We start from the raw sequence: 16,538 nt of genomic DNA, 5'->3' as shown, positions 1-16,538 counted from the left end.
GAGCCTAATGTCTTGTAAGGCACATTTGATGCCAATCTAGGCTGAAATGTTAGAAGAAATGACAAGAATGATACAGAACATGCATGCTCAGTATTTCTTGTGAGTTCAAGTCCGGCCTGGACTACAAAGTGAGTTTCAATTAGAAAGGTAATGTATCCCATCAAATGAGATGGAGGAAGCTACCTAGGCAGTGGTGGCACACACCTTTAATCCCAGCATTTGGGGGTCAGAGGCAGGAGGATCTCTGTGAGTTTGTAACCACCTGGTCTACAAAGCAAGTTCCAGGACAGAAAGAGCTGTTATACAGACCAACACTGTATTGACAAAGAGATGGAAGAAGTTGAAGTTCCAACATAGAGGAAAACAGAGTTCAATTTTGGATGTGTTTAAGATTTTATAAATTACTATTCATATGTGTGTGTCTTTGTCTCTTCCATGTGTGGAAGTGTGCCTGAAAATGCCAGAAGGGGATGCTAGATTCTCTGGAGCTGTACAGGTGGTTGAGAGCCATCTGATGTGTGTGCTGGGAATGAGGCTTGGGCACTCAAGAATACTAAGCACTCTTAACCACTAAGCAATCTCTCCAGTTGCAAGGGGCTATTAATCTTGAGATGGTTTTTTAGATATCAAATGAAAATACTGACTGTACAGTTGGATATACAGCAGCTTGTATTACCATAAACTGAATACTAATAATTATTAGTTATATATATTTAGAACCCTGAAGCAGAGTTGTACCATTATGGACCTGTAAAGAATAAGGACTGAATGGTGTAGTGTCCAACATCAGGATCAAGAAAAGGACAGCAAAGGAGCTAAAATGGATCAAAGAGATGAGGAAAACAAAGACTAGCATTCCAGAAATCCAAAAGACTAGATAGAATTAAGGTAAATAGGATAATCAATGGTAACAGACTATTGTCGGATTAAATAATGAGACTTGAAAAATGGTGATTGGACTCAGCAAAATTGACATTGTTACATAACTTAGAGAAAACTAGAGATTTATTTTGAGGCAAGCATCAAAGACTGAAAAGAGAGTGATCTGAGCACTTGGAATCATGTCTTTAATCCAAGCACTAGAGAGGAATATGAGCTGGGAGGAGACAGGAGCTTAGGCAGTCTGAGGTTTGGTGGAGATCATTGCAATCTGAGGATTCTTGGAAACAGCATCACCCATTTCCATCTGAGGAACAAGTAAGAGCTAGTGGCTGGCTAATTTGCTTCTCTGATCTTCAACTTTAACTCCAGTCTGTCTCTGGTTTTTGTTTGTTTGTTCTTTGTTTTGTTTTTGGTTTTTTTTTTTCAAGATAGGGTTCCTCTGTATTGCTTTGGAACCTGTCCTGAAACTAGCTCTGTAGACCAGACTGGCCTTGAGAATTCACTGAGATCCCCCTGCCTCTGCCTCCCGAGTGCTGGGATTATAGGCATGCACCACTAACACTTGGCTAGACATTTTTAATATTTAAAAATTTTTGCTTTTATTCTTTTTTACATTCCAATCCCAGTTTCCCCTCCCTCCTCTCCTCCTGCTCCCCCCACTCCCTTCCCTCCTCCCATCTGCTCCTTGGAGGGTAAGGCTTCCCCTAGGAAGTCTACTAAGCCTGTCCCATCATTTTGTTGAGGCAGGACCAAGGCACTTCTCCACCCCCACACCCCTGTGTCTAGGCTTGGCAAGGTATCTCTCCATAAAGAATAGGCTCCACTAAGTCACTTTGTGCATTATTATTAGATCTTGGACCCACTGCCAGGGACTCATATATTGTCCCAGTCACAGCATTGTCACCTATATTAAAGGAGTCTAGTTCGGTCTTATGTAGGTTTCCCATTTGTCAGACCAGAGTCAGTGATCTCTCACTAGCTGAGGCCAGCTGATTCTGTGGGTTTCCCCATCATGGTCTTGACTCCTTTGCTCATATTATGGCTCCTCCCTTGCTTCAATTATACTCCAGGAGCTTGGCCCATTTATTAGTTCTAGATTTCTGCATCTGCTTCCATCTGTTTCTGAAAGAGGGTTCAATCTTCTCTGGGGTTGTGGATTGTAGGCTGGGTATCTTGTTTTACATCTGGTATCCAGTTATGAGTGAGTACATACTATATTTGTTCAGAACTCTATGGTTACTTAGTGGCAAGCTCCATTCTCTGACCCCCAGACAGGCTTTATTTGTGCAAGAAAGACATCACCACATAAGCATATCCTCCAGTTCTTCTGGCTTTATGGACTTCATTTAAGCCTATGGAGTCTGTCCTTCCTAGTGGTGTAGCTTGTGTCTGTGCCAATAGAGACTGTTCTTCCAACTGGTGTAGGTGTTTCTTGTGCCCATAGGGGCTGCTTTCTTCCAACTGGAGTAGGTGGTGCTTGTGTAAGAGTTGCTGATGTGGCCAGGAATGGTTGACCAAAGGGAGAATGATGGGGTCAGGGGGGTGGGTTGTAGAGTTGTAGAGGTTACAGAGTCCACTGGGTGTTAGGGGTGTTGGTACAGCCTGCCTGAAGGTCTCTTGCCTATTAACGGGCTGCTGGGGGCTGCTCCTGAGCAGTGGAAACCCACCAGTTTGGGGACAGGGCCCAGATGCCTTGCTGGGGCTGAGATGGGAGGGACAAAGGAGGTGCCCTGGGGTTTGGGGCCTGGAAATCGGGGCAGTTTAGCTGGGGGAACCAGTCACTCACCTGTTCTTCCAACTGGTGTAGGTGAGAATATAGGGGATGCTAATGTTGTGGTGGCCAAGGGGAGGCTGATGGGGTCAGTGGATTTGGATGGCAGAGTGCAACAAGTTAGGGGTTAGGCTTAACCCCTAAACCATCCCCCAACCCTCTTTTTTGTGTCTTTCTTTTTTCTTCATTTTTAGTTAGTAAATATCCTTTGTATATATGATGGTTAACAAATATCTTAATTTTAAAGAAGAATTTATTTTACTATTTTTTACTGAGAATTTTATATATGCTTATGTGTTTTGCTTAAATTTGGTCCCTATTCCATGTGCCAATTCCTCTCCTTTCTACCACTACTCTCCTCCCCCGATTTCATGTGTTCTCTGACAAGATTTGTTTTTAAGTGTGTGTGTGTGTGTGTGTGTGTGTGTGTGTGTGTGTGTGTGTGTAGGTGACCATGGAAAACAGAATCATGCAGTCCCCCTGGAACTGGGGCTACAATTGGCTGAGAACTGCCCAGCATGGCCACTGAACCATGTCTCCAGCTCTCTGGTAAGTATGGCTTATCTTTAAATGGAGAGATGGATTCTTGGCACTTCCTACACTTCCATATTCTCTAACATAAATATTTTTAAATCCCTGCACACAGGTACACTTTACTCATAGTTGTCACTACTTGAAAGCCATCCAGATGTCCTTTATTAGGTTAGCAAATTGAATATACATGCAATGGGATTATTATTATTATTATTATTCAGCATTTAAAAAGACCAACTGTTGTCAATTCATGAAGACAGAGGAAACCTAAATGCACATTATTGAGTCAAACATGCCAATCTGAAAAATCTACATTTTGTGTGATTCCAACATGACATTTTGGAAAATATGAAACAATGGACACAGTTAAGTTTCCAATAATTGGGGGAGAAAGAGATTGACAGGTAGTAGGACATGGAAGAATTTTTACGGCACTTAACTTCTTCCATGTTACAACATAATGGTGAATAAATTTACTCATTTGCATCAATCTCTATTATATACATCAAAGTGACTCTGAAAGAGGAGTTCGTGAAGTTCCAGCCCTCACTGAGGCACTATCAGCAAAGGATGCCTAGTGGGTGAGGGATGTCACTTTTCCTCAGGCTGCTGGTAGGTTGCCCATCCTCCAGTGGATGAATCTGTGGGAGCTGGGCATGGTGACATATACCTCTAATCCCAGCATTTGGAAGGCAGAGGTAGATCTTTGAGAGTTCCAGGCCAGCCTGATCTACCTAGCAAATTCCAGTTACATAGTGAGACCCTGTTTCAAAAGAAAGACATGGAAGTGGAAAGGGAAAGTTTGGAGGGGCTCTGAGGGCTTGGGAGAGGACACTTGAGTCTCCAAGATCAACATTGTAGTAGCATTTCACCTTGCTAGTGAATTTGTTTTAGTGGTCACACCCCTTGGGTGTGGCTTCAGGTGCAGACATGACCATGTGACCAGAAGGGGGGGGCAGGTCGAGGAGAGCATCAGGAGGACAGATATTGCATCTTCTGGAGCAGGAACATTGGGGCAGTTCTTTACTATTATTTGTGTACATTGTTCCCCAATAAAACACCCATTTATAATTTATCTTGGGTCTAGTGAACTTATTAATACCCTGCTTTCACAACATGTAATATACATATATGAACTGTCAAAGAATACATTTTCAAAAAGGATTTTAATGTAAACTTTGAGTGTTAACTAGAATCAATATAGGCTTCTCTGATGTAATAATGGATTACTTTCACCAGGAAGTATTAACCACAACACTGTACATGTGGTGGTGGAGAGATATATAGGAAACCTACAATTTCCTCTTTTTCTGAGAAACGAAAACTGCTCTTTTAAAGTGTGCCTGTATATAAATACATATAATGCCACTAGTAAATTTTGTCATGATAAATGTAAATTAAAAATAATTGTGCTTCCCATATGAGGGCTGGGCCTGAAAAAGGTGGTCAGATCAGTGCCAATGTACCTAGAAAGCTAAACAAAAACTCCTCACTAAGCCCTTCTGGTCTTGCTGCTGTCATGTGACTCATATTAAGTCAGTTCAACCTCCAATTATTCCATTTTGCAGGTGAGGTAATAAGGATTTACCATGCCTGGTGGTGGCAGTACATGCCTTTAATCCCAGCACTTGGGAGGCAGAAACGGGTGAATCTCTAGGTTTGAGGTCAGTGTGGTCTACAAAGTGAGTTCCAGGACAGGCTCCAAGGCTACAGAGAAATCCTCTGGGGCTGGTGGTGGTGGGGGGGGGGAAATGCTGGTGCCAATCTGAACCCATGTCCACAGCTTCCACTTACTGTTCTACTGGCATTCTTTGACTGCCTAACTTGGGTGTTTCATGACCCTTCCGTACCACTGACTCAGGTGCCCTGGGATACAGGCCTACACTTTGGGTTCTTTAGTGGACTTCAACAGAACTGTACATGTAGAGGTAACTATGAGTGGGTTTTAACCCCCACCCCCATTACTTTGAAATCTTTAGAATCGTGGCAGGGAATTCTGAGAAGAAACATCCATATAGTTCCCAATTATCCTATCATTAAGGAAATTAGAATCAGGTGAAGACTAGAGGTGGAGCTGTTTGGTGTGTTTTAGGGAAGTGGTCCTCTCTGTTGGAGCCTCCTAAGGAGTAAAATAGAAAAGGTCAGAGGCCCTTGGCATAAGCCAGGCTCAACACTCCATAATGCACATCTTCACGCACAGTGTAAACTCACAATGTAAATAGGGAAGACACTCTACAGAGAACAACAGGCAAAGAGTACAATATACAAGTCAGGAGTGCTATGGAAGATAAAAACGAGGCAGAGGCTAGGATTTTAAACCAAGCAGGCCAGGAAAGACTATGTGGAGTGTGGAGGTATCAGTGGAGGAAAGACAGGAAGGAGGAAGCTACCAGATGAATGAAACAAACCGCTCTTTGCAGAGGTACCACAAACGAAGATGCCCTGAGGCTGCACGTCAGCTAATGTGTCTAGGGACGTGGGAGAGGTCACTGTGGACTGTATCACACAGAGGTGGACAGAGCATACAGCGGATTGGTGGTAACTGTGGGTTCTGACCCCTTTGACAAAACTTCTACCTCTAAAAAGTATTTGCATTACAATTCATAACAGTAGCAAAATTACAATTATGAAGTAGCAGTGAAAATAATTTTGTGGTTGGGGGTCACCACAACACAAGGAACTCTATTAAAGAGTCAAAGTATTAGGAAGGTAGAGGACCACTACAACATTGGCGTTTCTATCCTCCAGCCATCTCCTACAAGCTGGGGGCTCTACCCTGTTTAGTATCTCATTACTCAACCTATGAATGTACACCAGAGTAATTCCTAAAGAGATTACTTAGTGAGGCAGCACACCTACCTGAGAAATATTAGCACACGAAGGCTGCTGATAGGCTGCCCATGTTCCACCCATGCACACACGGACATTTAGCTAAATCACCACCCCCAAGGCTGTTCTATGAATTGATTTACAAAAATCAAATCATCAAGGAAGGCAGTGAATATAAAAAACTGTGACAAGAGATTTAATTTAATCCAGGCATTCTGAAAATTTTACTTCAAGCCTTCCTAGGTGTAAAGGAAACTCAAGACATTATAATTTGGGTCAGGAGATGATGTGTTGATATTACAAATGTAGGGTATAAGGGCCAGCCAAAGAAACATACCCTGACCCTGAAATCAGAGCCAGTTCACTGGCCCTGAAACCAGAGCCAAAGAAAGACATTTTGCCTCTGACCAACACACCACAAAAACTAACCAATCCCTGAGCAAGAAACCAACCAGTCCCTGAGCACAAAATCCAGTTTGTCTAAACTCAGGGATTGAAATTTGATCAGTCCCCATCCTTAAAACGCCTCCCCTCAGAAGCCCTATATAAACCCTGTGCCTGTTCAGTAACGAGCTGCCCTTTTACATCCTGGCTGAGGCAGCCACTCTCCTGTGATGGGAGATGTCATTCTGTAAATATGTTTCTCTTATTGGTTAATGAATAAAGCCCTGTCGGCCAATAGGAAAGCAAGATAGGCAGGACTAGGAGAAAAGGAGAATCTGGAGGGAGGAGATTCAACATGTAGGACCGAGAGAGCAGAACCCTGGGCCCTCTCTCCGGTACTATATATGCACAACTGTGTTAGATTTAACCAGGAATGCAATCACACCCACAGGTCTGTTAATGTTTGAAAAAAGAAAAAAAAAAAAAAAAGACAGAAAAGGACTATCACTACCATGTATATTATATGGTTTTATTCAATTAGTTGGCACTATACCTATTCCACTAACAGGATTCTCATCAATGCCTATTGTTTCAAATTGATGCAGTTTCTTCTCAGCATGTAGACAGGTCCTTCTCCATTCAGTACTTTCTCTGAGGTCCTTTTCTGAGCAGTAATGTGTGGCACTGTCACATGGGCATTTTTATTTACAACAGTATACATGTCATTCCATTTCACAGAGACAGTGATTACAAGACATGTCCTCAATGAATTTTCCTCAGACTAAGTATGAATACTCTGATGCACACTGAGTACTGACTTCTGAACAAAGCCTTTCCCACAGACTGTACACTTATAAGGTTTATCTCCCGTGTGTGTTGCTTGGTGTTTATTTAAATTGGACCTATCAGTGAAGGCCTTCCCACACTCAACACACACATAAGGCTTCTCTCCTGTATGAATTCGCTGATGCACTTGGAGCTGTGATTTCTTAGTGAAAGATTTCCCACAGTCACAACATTCATAAGGCTTCTCTCCGGTATGAATTCTATGATGTGTAATTAACTCTGACTTCTGTCTGAAGGTCTTCCCACATTCAGAACAAATGTACGGTTTCTCCCCGGTATGGGTTTTTTGGTGCTTGCTGAGATTTGACCTGCCACTAAAGGCTTTCCCACATTGGGCACACACATAAGGTTTCTCACCTGTGTGGACTGGCTGGTGCACCAGGAGCTGAGACTTGGAGGTAAAGGACTTCCCACAGTCACTGCATTCATAAGGTTTCTCTCCAGTATGAATTCTTTGATGGGTGATGAAGTTTGACTTTCGGATGAAAGCTCGTCCACATTCAGTACACACATAGGGTTTTTCCCCCGTATGAATTTTCTGATGCACAATGAGTATTGATTTTTGATTGAAGGCTTTCCCACATTCGTGGCATTCGTACTGTCTTTCTCCCGTATGAATTTTCTGGTGTATATTGAGGTGGGATTTCTGGGTAAAGGCTTTCCCACAAATATTGCATCCATATGGTTTCTCTCCTGTATGAATTCTCTGGTGTATAATCAGGTCTGACCTCTGAGTGAAGGCCTTTCCACATTTTGAACATACATAGGATTTTTCTCCTGTATGAGTTTTCTGATGTGTGATGAGATTTGACCTGTTGGTGAATGCCTTCCCACATTTACTGCACATGTAAGGTTTTTCACCTGTGTGAATTCGTTTGTGTACATGGAGCTGTGACTTGGAAGTAAAGGGTTTCCCACAGTGACCACATTTATAAGGTTTTTCTCCAGTATGAATTATCTGGTGTGCAACCAAGTGTGCCTTTTGGATGAAAGCCAGACCACATTTCATGCACACATATGATTTTTCTCCTGTATGGATTCTTTGGTGCACTGTGAGAGCTGACTTCTGAGTGAAGGCCTTTCCACAGTCACTGCACTGATACGGTTTCTCTCCAGTGTGAATTCTCTGATGAATGATTAATTCTGACTTATAGGTGAAGGCCTTCCCACATTCAGTGCAGATGGAAGATTTCTCTCGAACTTGAACTTTTCTACGTGTAACAAGGTTGGAACTACTGCTGATTTTCCCATATTCTGCAGATATATATGGCCTCACTCTTGTGTGAATTCGTTGATGGACCTGGAGTTGTGACTTGGAAATGAAGGATTTCCCACAGTTATTGCATCCATATGGCTTTTCTCCAGTGTGAATTCTCCGATGTGCAACCAAGTGTGTCTTCTGGATAAAAGCATGTCCACATTCAATACATATATAGGACCTCTCTCCTGTATGGATTTTCTGGTGCATCTTGAGTGTGGACTTTTGTGTGAATGCTTTGCCACAGTCAATGCATTCATGATGTCTCTCTCCTGTATGGATTTTCTGATGTATACTGAGGTCTGAGTTATATGAGAAGCCTTTCCCACACTCGCTGCATTCATAGAGCTTTTCTCCAGTGTGAATCCTCTGATGTCTGAAGAGAGAAGATACTTGGAAAAAGGACTTTTCACAGTCATTGCATTTATAGGGCTTCTCTCTAGTATGGGTTTTCTGGTGGGTAATCAATTCTGGCTTCTGTGAAAATGCCTTCCCACATTCCACACATACATAGAGTTTTTCTCCTGTATGAGACTTCATATGTACTTTGAACTGTGACTTCTGAGTGAAGAACTTTCCAAATTCAGCACATTCATATGATTTCTCACCAATATAAATTTTCTGATATTGACAAGGCACCTGTTCATAAGTGAGGACTTTCCCACATTGATTATGGTCCGATAATTTCTCTCCTGCTCCAGTATGCTCAGTATTGGTATAGGATGAAATTTTACCATATTCAGTAATCTTTTTAATTTTCTTTGGCCCATTATGTTCATTATGACTCTGTAAATCTAAATTATGCTTCAGATCATTCTCAAATGAGTCACGCTGATGGGGTCTTTTGGAAGGGAGGACAATATATGGGTTCACATGAATTATTTTTCTAATGACCTTACATCCATAATGATTCTTTGTATCCAATGTCTTCTTGATGAAAATAATATCACTTCCTGATTTGCTTCCTATTTGCCGATAGGTCTCTTTCTGGTCACCAATCTGTTGCGATTCTTCTAGAACAAAACATGAGAAAAAATTTGTAAAACTATCTTCTTGCTCAATGTTCAAGGAGGTTTTTTCAGAACTCCTTACTGTAAAGCTAGCTTCTTTTCTGAAGGTGGAATGTGTTACTTTAGTTTCAGCACAGTTAGCAGAGGCTACATGACAGGGTACAAATGGCTCATCCAGGATGAACACAGAGAAAGAAAGGGTAATAACTTGATAATGAAGGTTGTGATTGACAAGAGACATCAGGGACACAACACATTAGTTATAGGAAATAGCTAAAGAGGTAAATTATGTACAAGCAGGTGTGTACAAAGAACACAGTACATAGACCAAACTGATATTTCTATAAACTATTCTATAGCTCAAATTTATTTTACACTGCATAACATAGGTGGTTTTTAAATGTTTCCATCATAGGGAGGGAGGAGGATGAGAAAGAGAGAAAAGGGAATTCTAATCCCATAGTGTAAGTCTAAAACAGAAGATTATAACTAAATGCAGGCCTCTTCAGTACAGTAATAAAACAGCAACAACAACAGAAAAATCAACTAACTAGGAAGAAAGACCCTGTCAAATGTGAATTCACTCAGGCAGCATTAAGAAGCTTTGCAAAGGGTGATTAATAGTGTCAACCACAGCAGTCAGATACTCCCAAAGGTTTAGTGACAAGGATTCCCAAATCATAAGCTAGAGGAAAGGCAAGGTGAGTTGGGAAGCAATGAGAAATCTCATGGCCACAAAAAAAAAAAAAAAAAAAAAAAAAAAAGCAGGAGGAAAGCTGGGTTGGAGATACAGTTCGGAAGCATCTTCCTGGGAAAGGAGAAAAGGGGATGTGTAGGAGTATAAATATGTATATCACAAAGTAACTATGAAAGAAAGATTCATAAATACCTGTGAATATAAGTAAAGACTAAGGCCATGGGAAAGGTATGAGAAAAGGAAAGTCAGTTAAAAAAGTAAAAGTAACAGAAGAAGAATGAGGTAGATTATTAGCACAGATTCTAGAATCTTTAAAGCCAAGAAGACAGAAATAACAAAGGCCATCCAGGTAGAAGACATTCAGTTACTTGAGAAGTCAATGTTAAGGGTCTTCAAGTCATACACACACACACACACACACACACACACACACAGAACCTTCCCCAGAAGTCATCTTAGCAGCATTTCTAAGGTGCCAATCTTGTGCAAGGCAGCCAAGATTTTCTTTCATGCTTTGCTGAGGATCCCTTCCTCCCACCTAAACGAGTCACATTCATTCACCTACACAGTGCTAACATGGGCTCTCATCCTGCAATGCCCATGGTTCCTTTCCTCACATGAAAACCTCCGTCTTGGGAACATGATATCCTCTTCACAGAAAATGATAAAGGACTGGGTCCAACTACTTATGTTTCAGAGTCCAATCCATAGAGTCTTATTGTTTAATGAGAATTTGTTCTTAAGTAACCATGTATCTCTATGAACAGAGTACTCTTTAGAGTGCACAAAGGAGATAAAGAACCCTGATTACAGGGCTAGAGAGATGCTCAGCAATTATGAACACGTGCTCTTAACTTTAAGGCTTGCTTCATAGCATCCACATTGGGCACTCACAACTGCCTGCAAATCCAGTTGCAGCGAATCTGAGCTCCTGGCCTCCACAGGTACTGCACTTTCACAGTGATTACACATACACATACACATACTCACAAAATGAAGAAAGAAATCTTAGAAGAATACTAGTAAATACAGACAAAACTATGACATATATAAGATACCTCACGGTGGGCATCCAGCTGAGGACAGAATATGCTCAGCAAGGCTTCCTTTCAGGTAACAAGGGGACCCTGCTTACCTACTGAGCGCAGGTGACTATAGGTCTCCTGCATTACATCCCGGTAGAGACTTCTTTGATCAGGGTCTAGGTGCTGCCATTCTTCTCTGCTGAAATCTATAGTCACATCCATGAAGGACACTGACCCCTGTAAGAGAAAATTCCTGTTCAGTGTAAGCAGACTTGGGGTGGGGTGGAAACACATACTTAGAAATATAAAATATGGGTTTTGGTTTTTGTCTTCCATTCATTTGTAAAAGTCCCTGGAGACTGAGGCCGGCAAGATAGCCAAGTAGAAACCCTAACAGTCATCCCACAGGAAAAAAAAATAACAAACTACTATATGTTGATGACAATAACTAAGGAAGATTCCTGGGGGTATCAGAGGTGTCATAGAAACCACACAGAGCACAGAAACCCAGGATGGCCACATGAGAGAACAAAAGGTAATCCCTCACCACCTTCCCAGCCCCTAGTAGCAGTCAGCTCAGAATCAGGAGGGCAAGAGGATCCCAGCAACCATCATTACCTTGGGCATTGTAATGGTTAATTTTGTCAACTTGACACAAGGGACTGTGTGGATAAAGTTGGCCTGTGGGAGACTGTCCTGATTATGGACAGCCCACTGTGGTCTGCACCATTTCCTAGGTAGGGGATCCAGACCTGAATAAGTTGGGGTGGGGGGAGCAGAGGGAGCTGGGCACATGTAAGCATGCATCATGAATTCCCTTGCTCTCGACTGTAGATGTGACTAGCTGTTTCCTACATGAACACTGTAACCTGGAATCGTGAGCCAAATAAACCCTTTCTCTGTTGTTTTTTGAGGTAAGAAATGAGAAATGACACCAGGGCAGAAATCTACATCCTCAATCCTAGGTTTCCTGCGGGCCCCACAAATGCTAAGCACAGCTGAGGGAGTTGACTGGAGACTACACAGTTATATTCTCTCCAAACAAGTGCCGGACACTGTGCCTTGCCTCCTGTGGTTCATGGAGAGGCTGCACTACACCACCTTGATGGGTAGCTTGATCCAGGGGCCTGGACACCGCTCCATCTCAGCCCCTGAAGGACAGGGCGTACCAGGCAACGATGCAGGGGCAGAGAGAAAGGCTTTACAAGTTTGGTGCCAAAGGAAGTGTTCGGTGGGAAATCTCCAGTTCCCTCCTGCTTGATCTAGAGGCCTCATTTTCTCTCTCCAAACCCCACCCTCTCAAAGAATCTCCAGTGGAGAAGAACCACCAAAAATCCCAGTGCCACACTCTTGGTGGCTGTGGCAGCTTCTCCCCTGAAGTTGCCAGTGGCCCAAGTACCCACGCAAAACACTGTATTTGGGCACAAACCCAGCTTGAGGTGGACACGTCCTCACCCCTTGTTTACAGGGTAAACACCCTGCTTTATTTCGGCCATGGAATTTCTCCCGCCTCCATCTCTGGGGCTGGAGGACTCACCCCAGAGTTGCTGTGCTCAAAATAAACCTGTTCTTTTACCTTTTCAGTTCAGCTTGATCTGGTTTACTGCATCAGCGGAGAAACCTATCACTGGGATACAGAAAACCCGCTAGGTAGGATATAAGAGAAGCTACCTAGGGGACAGTGGGCCACCAGACAGACGGGTCAGTGTTGATCTCTGTTCATTTTTATTTAAAGATACGTTGATAAATATTGTAATTCTTTGTATATTATTCTTATTATCAATAAGATTTATCCACTGATAAATTTATCATTTTTAGGTGATTTCATCTTAAATTCTTTATTAGTAAACTTGCAGTTGTAGCTTTCTTCCTCCCTTCTTCCCTCCCTCCCTCCCTCCCTTTCTCTTCCAAGTCAGAGTTTCTCTGTGAAGTTCTGGCCGTCTTGGAACTCACTCTATAGACCTGGCTGGCTTGGAACTCACAGAGATCCACCTGCCTCTGCCTCCTGAGTATTGGTATTAAATGCATGTGCCACCACCACCCAGCTTGTAGGTTTCTTTTGATTCTTATTTCTGAGCCCACATTTTTCTATTCCTTTCTTTTAAATAAGAAAAGCAGCTGCCGACAGCTGGGCATGGTACTATCATGTGAGCTTCAGTGTTGCTAGAAACTGGATTGATGGGGTCGTTCAGATCATGGTGCTCTCCATGGTGTTTTACACACACACACACACACACACACACACACACACACACACACACACACACAGAGGACCTCACAGGTACTCAACATTAAAGAAGACTTGCTGCTGTCTGGCCACCATGGTAGAAGACAAAACCAAGACCTGTTGTGGGATACATTGATGGCATCTAACATTCCTGAGACTGGCAATAAAACTGACTTTGAGTAAAGAGGGCGGAGCTAGCTACTAGCTGACCAAAATTAGCCATAGGGGTTTTGGAGGATCAAGGACAAATAGAGAGACACAGGCAGTAGTAGGGAGGGGCTGAGAGAAGGGAGAGTAGAGGTCAGTGACTGCTTCTCTGCCATTTCTCTGACCAATCAGGTTCTTACTCTGATATCTGACTCCCGAGTTCTTATTGATAAAGGATAATTAGAGAAACACTTCAAATACCAGACCACTCTGTAATCATGTCTAAGCACAGACAGAAATCACAGTACTATTCAATTGCAAAGGCAATAAACATCCTCTTATTCCCACCAACACAAAATGACTGTTGCAGTCGATCCTGTCTCCCATTTTCTACATAAAAATGACTGAGACAGACAAAGCTCTACTGCACAACAGAGCAGAAACGTCTTTAAGATTCAGCTGAGACTTGCTACCTGTGGTCAAAGCTTGAAATAAAATCCTACTACTTCTTAGAGATCAGAAAAAACAAAACAAACAAACAAAAAAAAAACCACTTTTTAAAGAGAAAAATGCTGTCTACAGAATGCTCTGTATTTACCAAACATTTACAAACAAATTGCAATGCTAAGAGTTTTGAAATCACAAGAGAAAAATAGTTTCCATGTATATAATGAACAGAAAACAATCCATGGCAAATGATATACATTGGGCATCTATAGTTTTCTGTGACCTGGGCATGTAGAGGATGAGCTGAGTTAATCTTTCTCCTGTCTTTCAACATAGTACTTTTAGTGTTGTGTTTTATTTAGTTCCCCATATATGAACAAGTATATATACATTGCCTATTCAAAATAATGTAATCATTCCTAACAAACTATCACTATATCATCAGAAGGATAAGGCATACAACAATAACGAACAACAAACAACAAATGCTGTAAAAATGAGTATTTAAAAAAAGTAGAAAGTCAGACAGTAGTGACACACACATTTAATCCCAGAACTTAGGCAGCAGAGTCAGGTGGATCTCTTGAGTTTGAGGGCCAGCCTGGTCTATAGCAAGTTCCAGGCCAGCCAGTGCTACATATTAAGAGTGTCTAAAAAAGAAAAAATAAAATAAAGGCTCTTTTGCTCGGTTGACTTCCTGCTATCTTTGAGTCAAGATGTAGAACTCTCGGCTCCAGGACCGAGTCTACCTGCACCCTGCCATGCTCCCCACCGTGATGATAACTGACGGAACTTCTGAAATTCTGGATGTGTTTGCATGTATCTGTAATCACAACACTCTTAAGGTGAGATGAGGAATCATGAATACAAAAAGCAGGACTGTGCCTCAGAAACAAGATGGCAGAACCAACTGAAGAGAATCCACCTGAATCCAACTGGAGAGAACCCTGACTCCCAAATGTGCTGTGACTTGTAAGTACCCACGTGCACACGCATGCTCCAGTGTGCACACACACAAATTAACTAATTAGTTAATTAAGAACAAAATAGGCCAGGAGGTGGTGTGCTCCTTTAATCCCAGCACTCGGGAGGCAAAGGCAGGTGGATCTCTGTGAGTTCGAGGCCAGCCTGGTCTAGAGAGTGAGTTCCAGGACAGCCAAGGCTACACAGAGAAACCCTGTGTCAAATCCATGCCCCCCAAAAAAGAATAAAATAATTTAAGGTTTTTTTTTTTTAAAGGAGTAGAAAAAGAACAAAAATGCCTAAAAGAATTTTAAAAATGTAATTCTATGTGTATGAATATTTTGTCAACATGTATGACTATGCACCACTTGCATGCTTGGTGCCTACAGAGACCAAAGGAGCATCGGATCACCTGAAACTGGAGTTATAGACAATTGTGAGCTCCCATGAGAGTTCCAGGAATCAAACCCAGGTCCTCTGGAAGAGCAGACAGTGCTCTTAACCACCAAGTCATCTCTGCAACCCAAGGGCTTTAAAACAAGCAAACAAACAAACAAACATTTACTTATTTCTATTTCTGTGTGTGTGTTTCATTTCGTTTACATGTATGTACATGTGCACTACATGAGCATAGTACCCAAGGCAGCCAGAAAAGGGCACTGAATCACCTGGAACGGGAGTTACAGAAGGCCGTGAGCCATCATGTGGGTGCTGGGAACCAAACCTGGGACCTCATAAAAAGGCACTGAGTGCTTTTAACTGCTGGGCACCTGTCCAGGTCCAGACTAAAGGGCCTGTGTGTACTCCTGTATGCCATGGTGAGTATGTGGAGTCTGCTCTCTCCACTTTTATGTGGGACACAGAATTGAATTCAGGTTCCATGCTTACAGGGCAAGCACACTTACCTGGCCAAACTAATTCTTTTTTTATTGAAACTGGGAATTAAATGTCAATAGTGGTAATAGGCAGCTCAACAGAGGGGTAGGAGACAAAGTTGACAGTGTTTCCCAGAAGAAAAACAACAAAGGAAAAGAGTGGAAGAAAATACAAATTGTAAACACACCAAGAAACAGAAATCTCACAAACGGAATAAAGAGAATATATATGTTCTGTGTGGCAACTTGAGAAGAAACAGAGACGTTTCTTCAAAAACCCTACAAGAAGTAATTTCCACCAAGAATATTATTCACAGACAAAAGATAAAGACAGTAAGATGACAGCAGTCTTTCACCCTGGTCCATCCTCCTTGCCTCTGATGCTGGGGACCTTTGCCCAGAGGTTCTTAAAGATCAATATTTGTTCCCTGGGGAGCAGGATAAGGAGTTTGGTTACCTCCCGTGGTCTATCTGCTTTACCTCTGAGGCTCTATCGACAGATCAGAGGCATCTATTTCCTGGAGGAAGTCCCAACCCCAGGAGTCCTCCTGCTCACCTCACAGGAGCTTCCAGGATCCTCTGGTGCCAATGGTGTATCTTCCTGAGTTGATGAGCAGCTGGTTGGCATGGCCACCCCCAGTCT

At 42.3% G+C, this 16,538-nt stretch overlaps 1 protein-coding gene across 2 annotated transcripts; it reads right to left on the bottom strand.

The window, feature by feature from the left end:
• Nucleotides 1-6,911: 6,911 nt before the first annotated feature.
• LOC127238707 (zinc finger protein 27) lies at nt 6,912-16,538 on the bottom strand. 2 transcript variants are annotated; one of them, XM_051207378.1, is made up of 3 exons: nt 16,452-16,538; nt 11,347-11,473; nt 6,912-9,517 (listed from the first exon to the last, which is right to left on the bottom strand). In XM_051207378.1, exons 1-3 carry the CDS (start codon nt 16,521-16,523, stop codon nt 7,182-7,184), a joined length of 2,535 nt encoding a protein of 844 aa, XP_051063335.1. In that variant the 5' UTR covers nt 16,524-16,538; the 3' UTR covers nt 6,912-7,181. The 2 variants fall into 2 exon arrangements, with proteins under 2 accessions (XP_051063335.1, XP_051063337.1); XM_051207380.1 differs by having other exon boundaries at nt 6,912-9,514.

Source organism: Phodopus roborovskii, unplaced genomic scaffold (assembly GCF_943737965.1).
Source record: "Phodopus roborovskii unplaced genomic scaffold, PHOROB, whole genome shotgun sequence".
Classification (NCBI taxonomy): domain Eukaryota; kingdom Metazoa; phylum Chordata; class Mammalia; order Rodentia; family Cricetidae; genus Phodopus; species Phodopus roborovskii.
The sequence above is the reverse complement of the archived record's forward strand: the minus strand, read 5'-3'. Positions and strand labels throughout refer to the sequence as shown.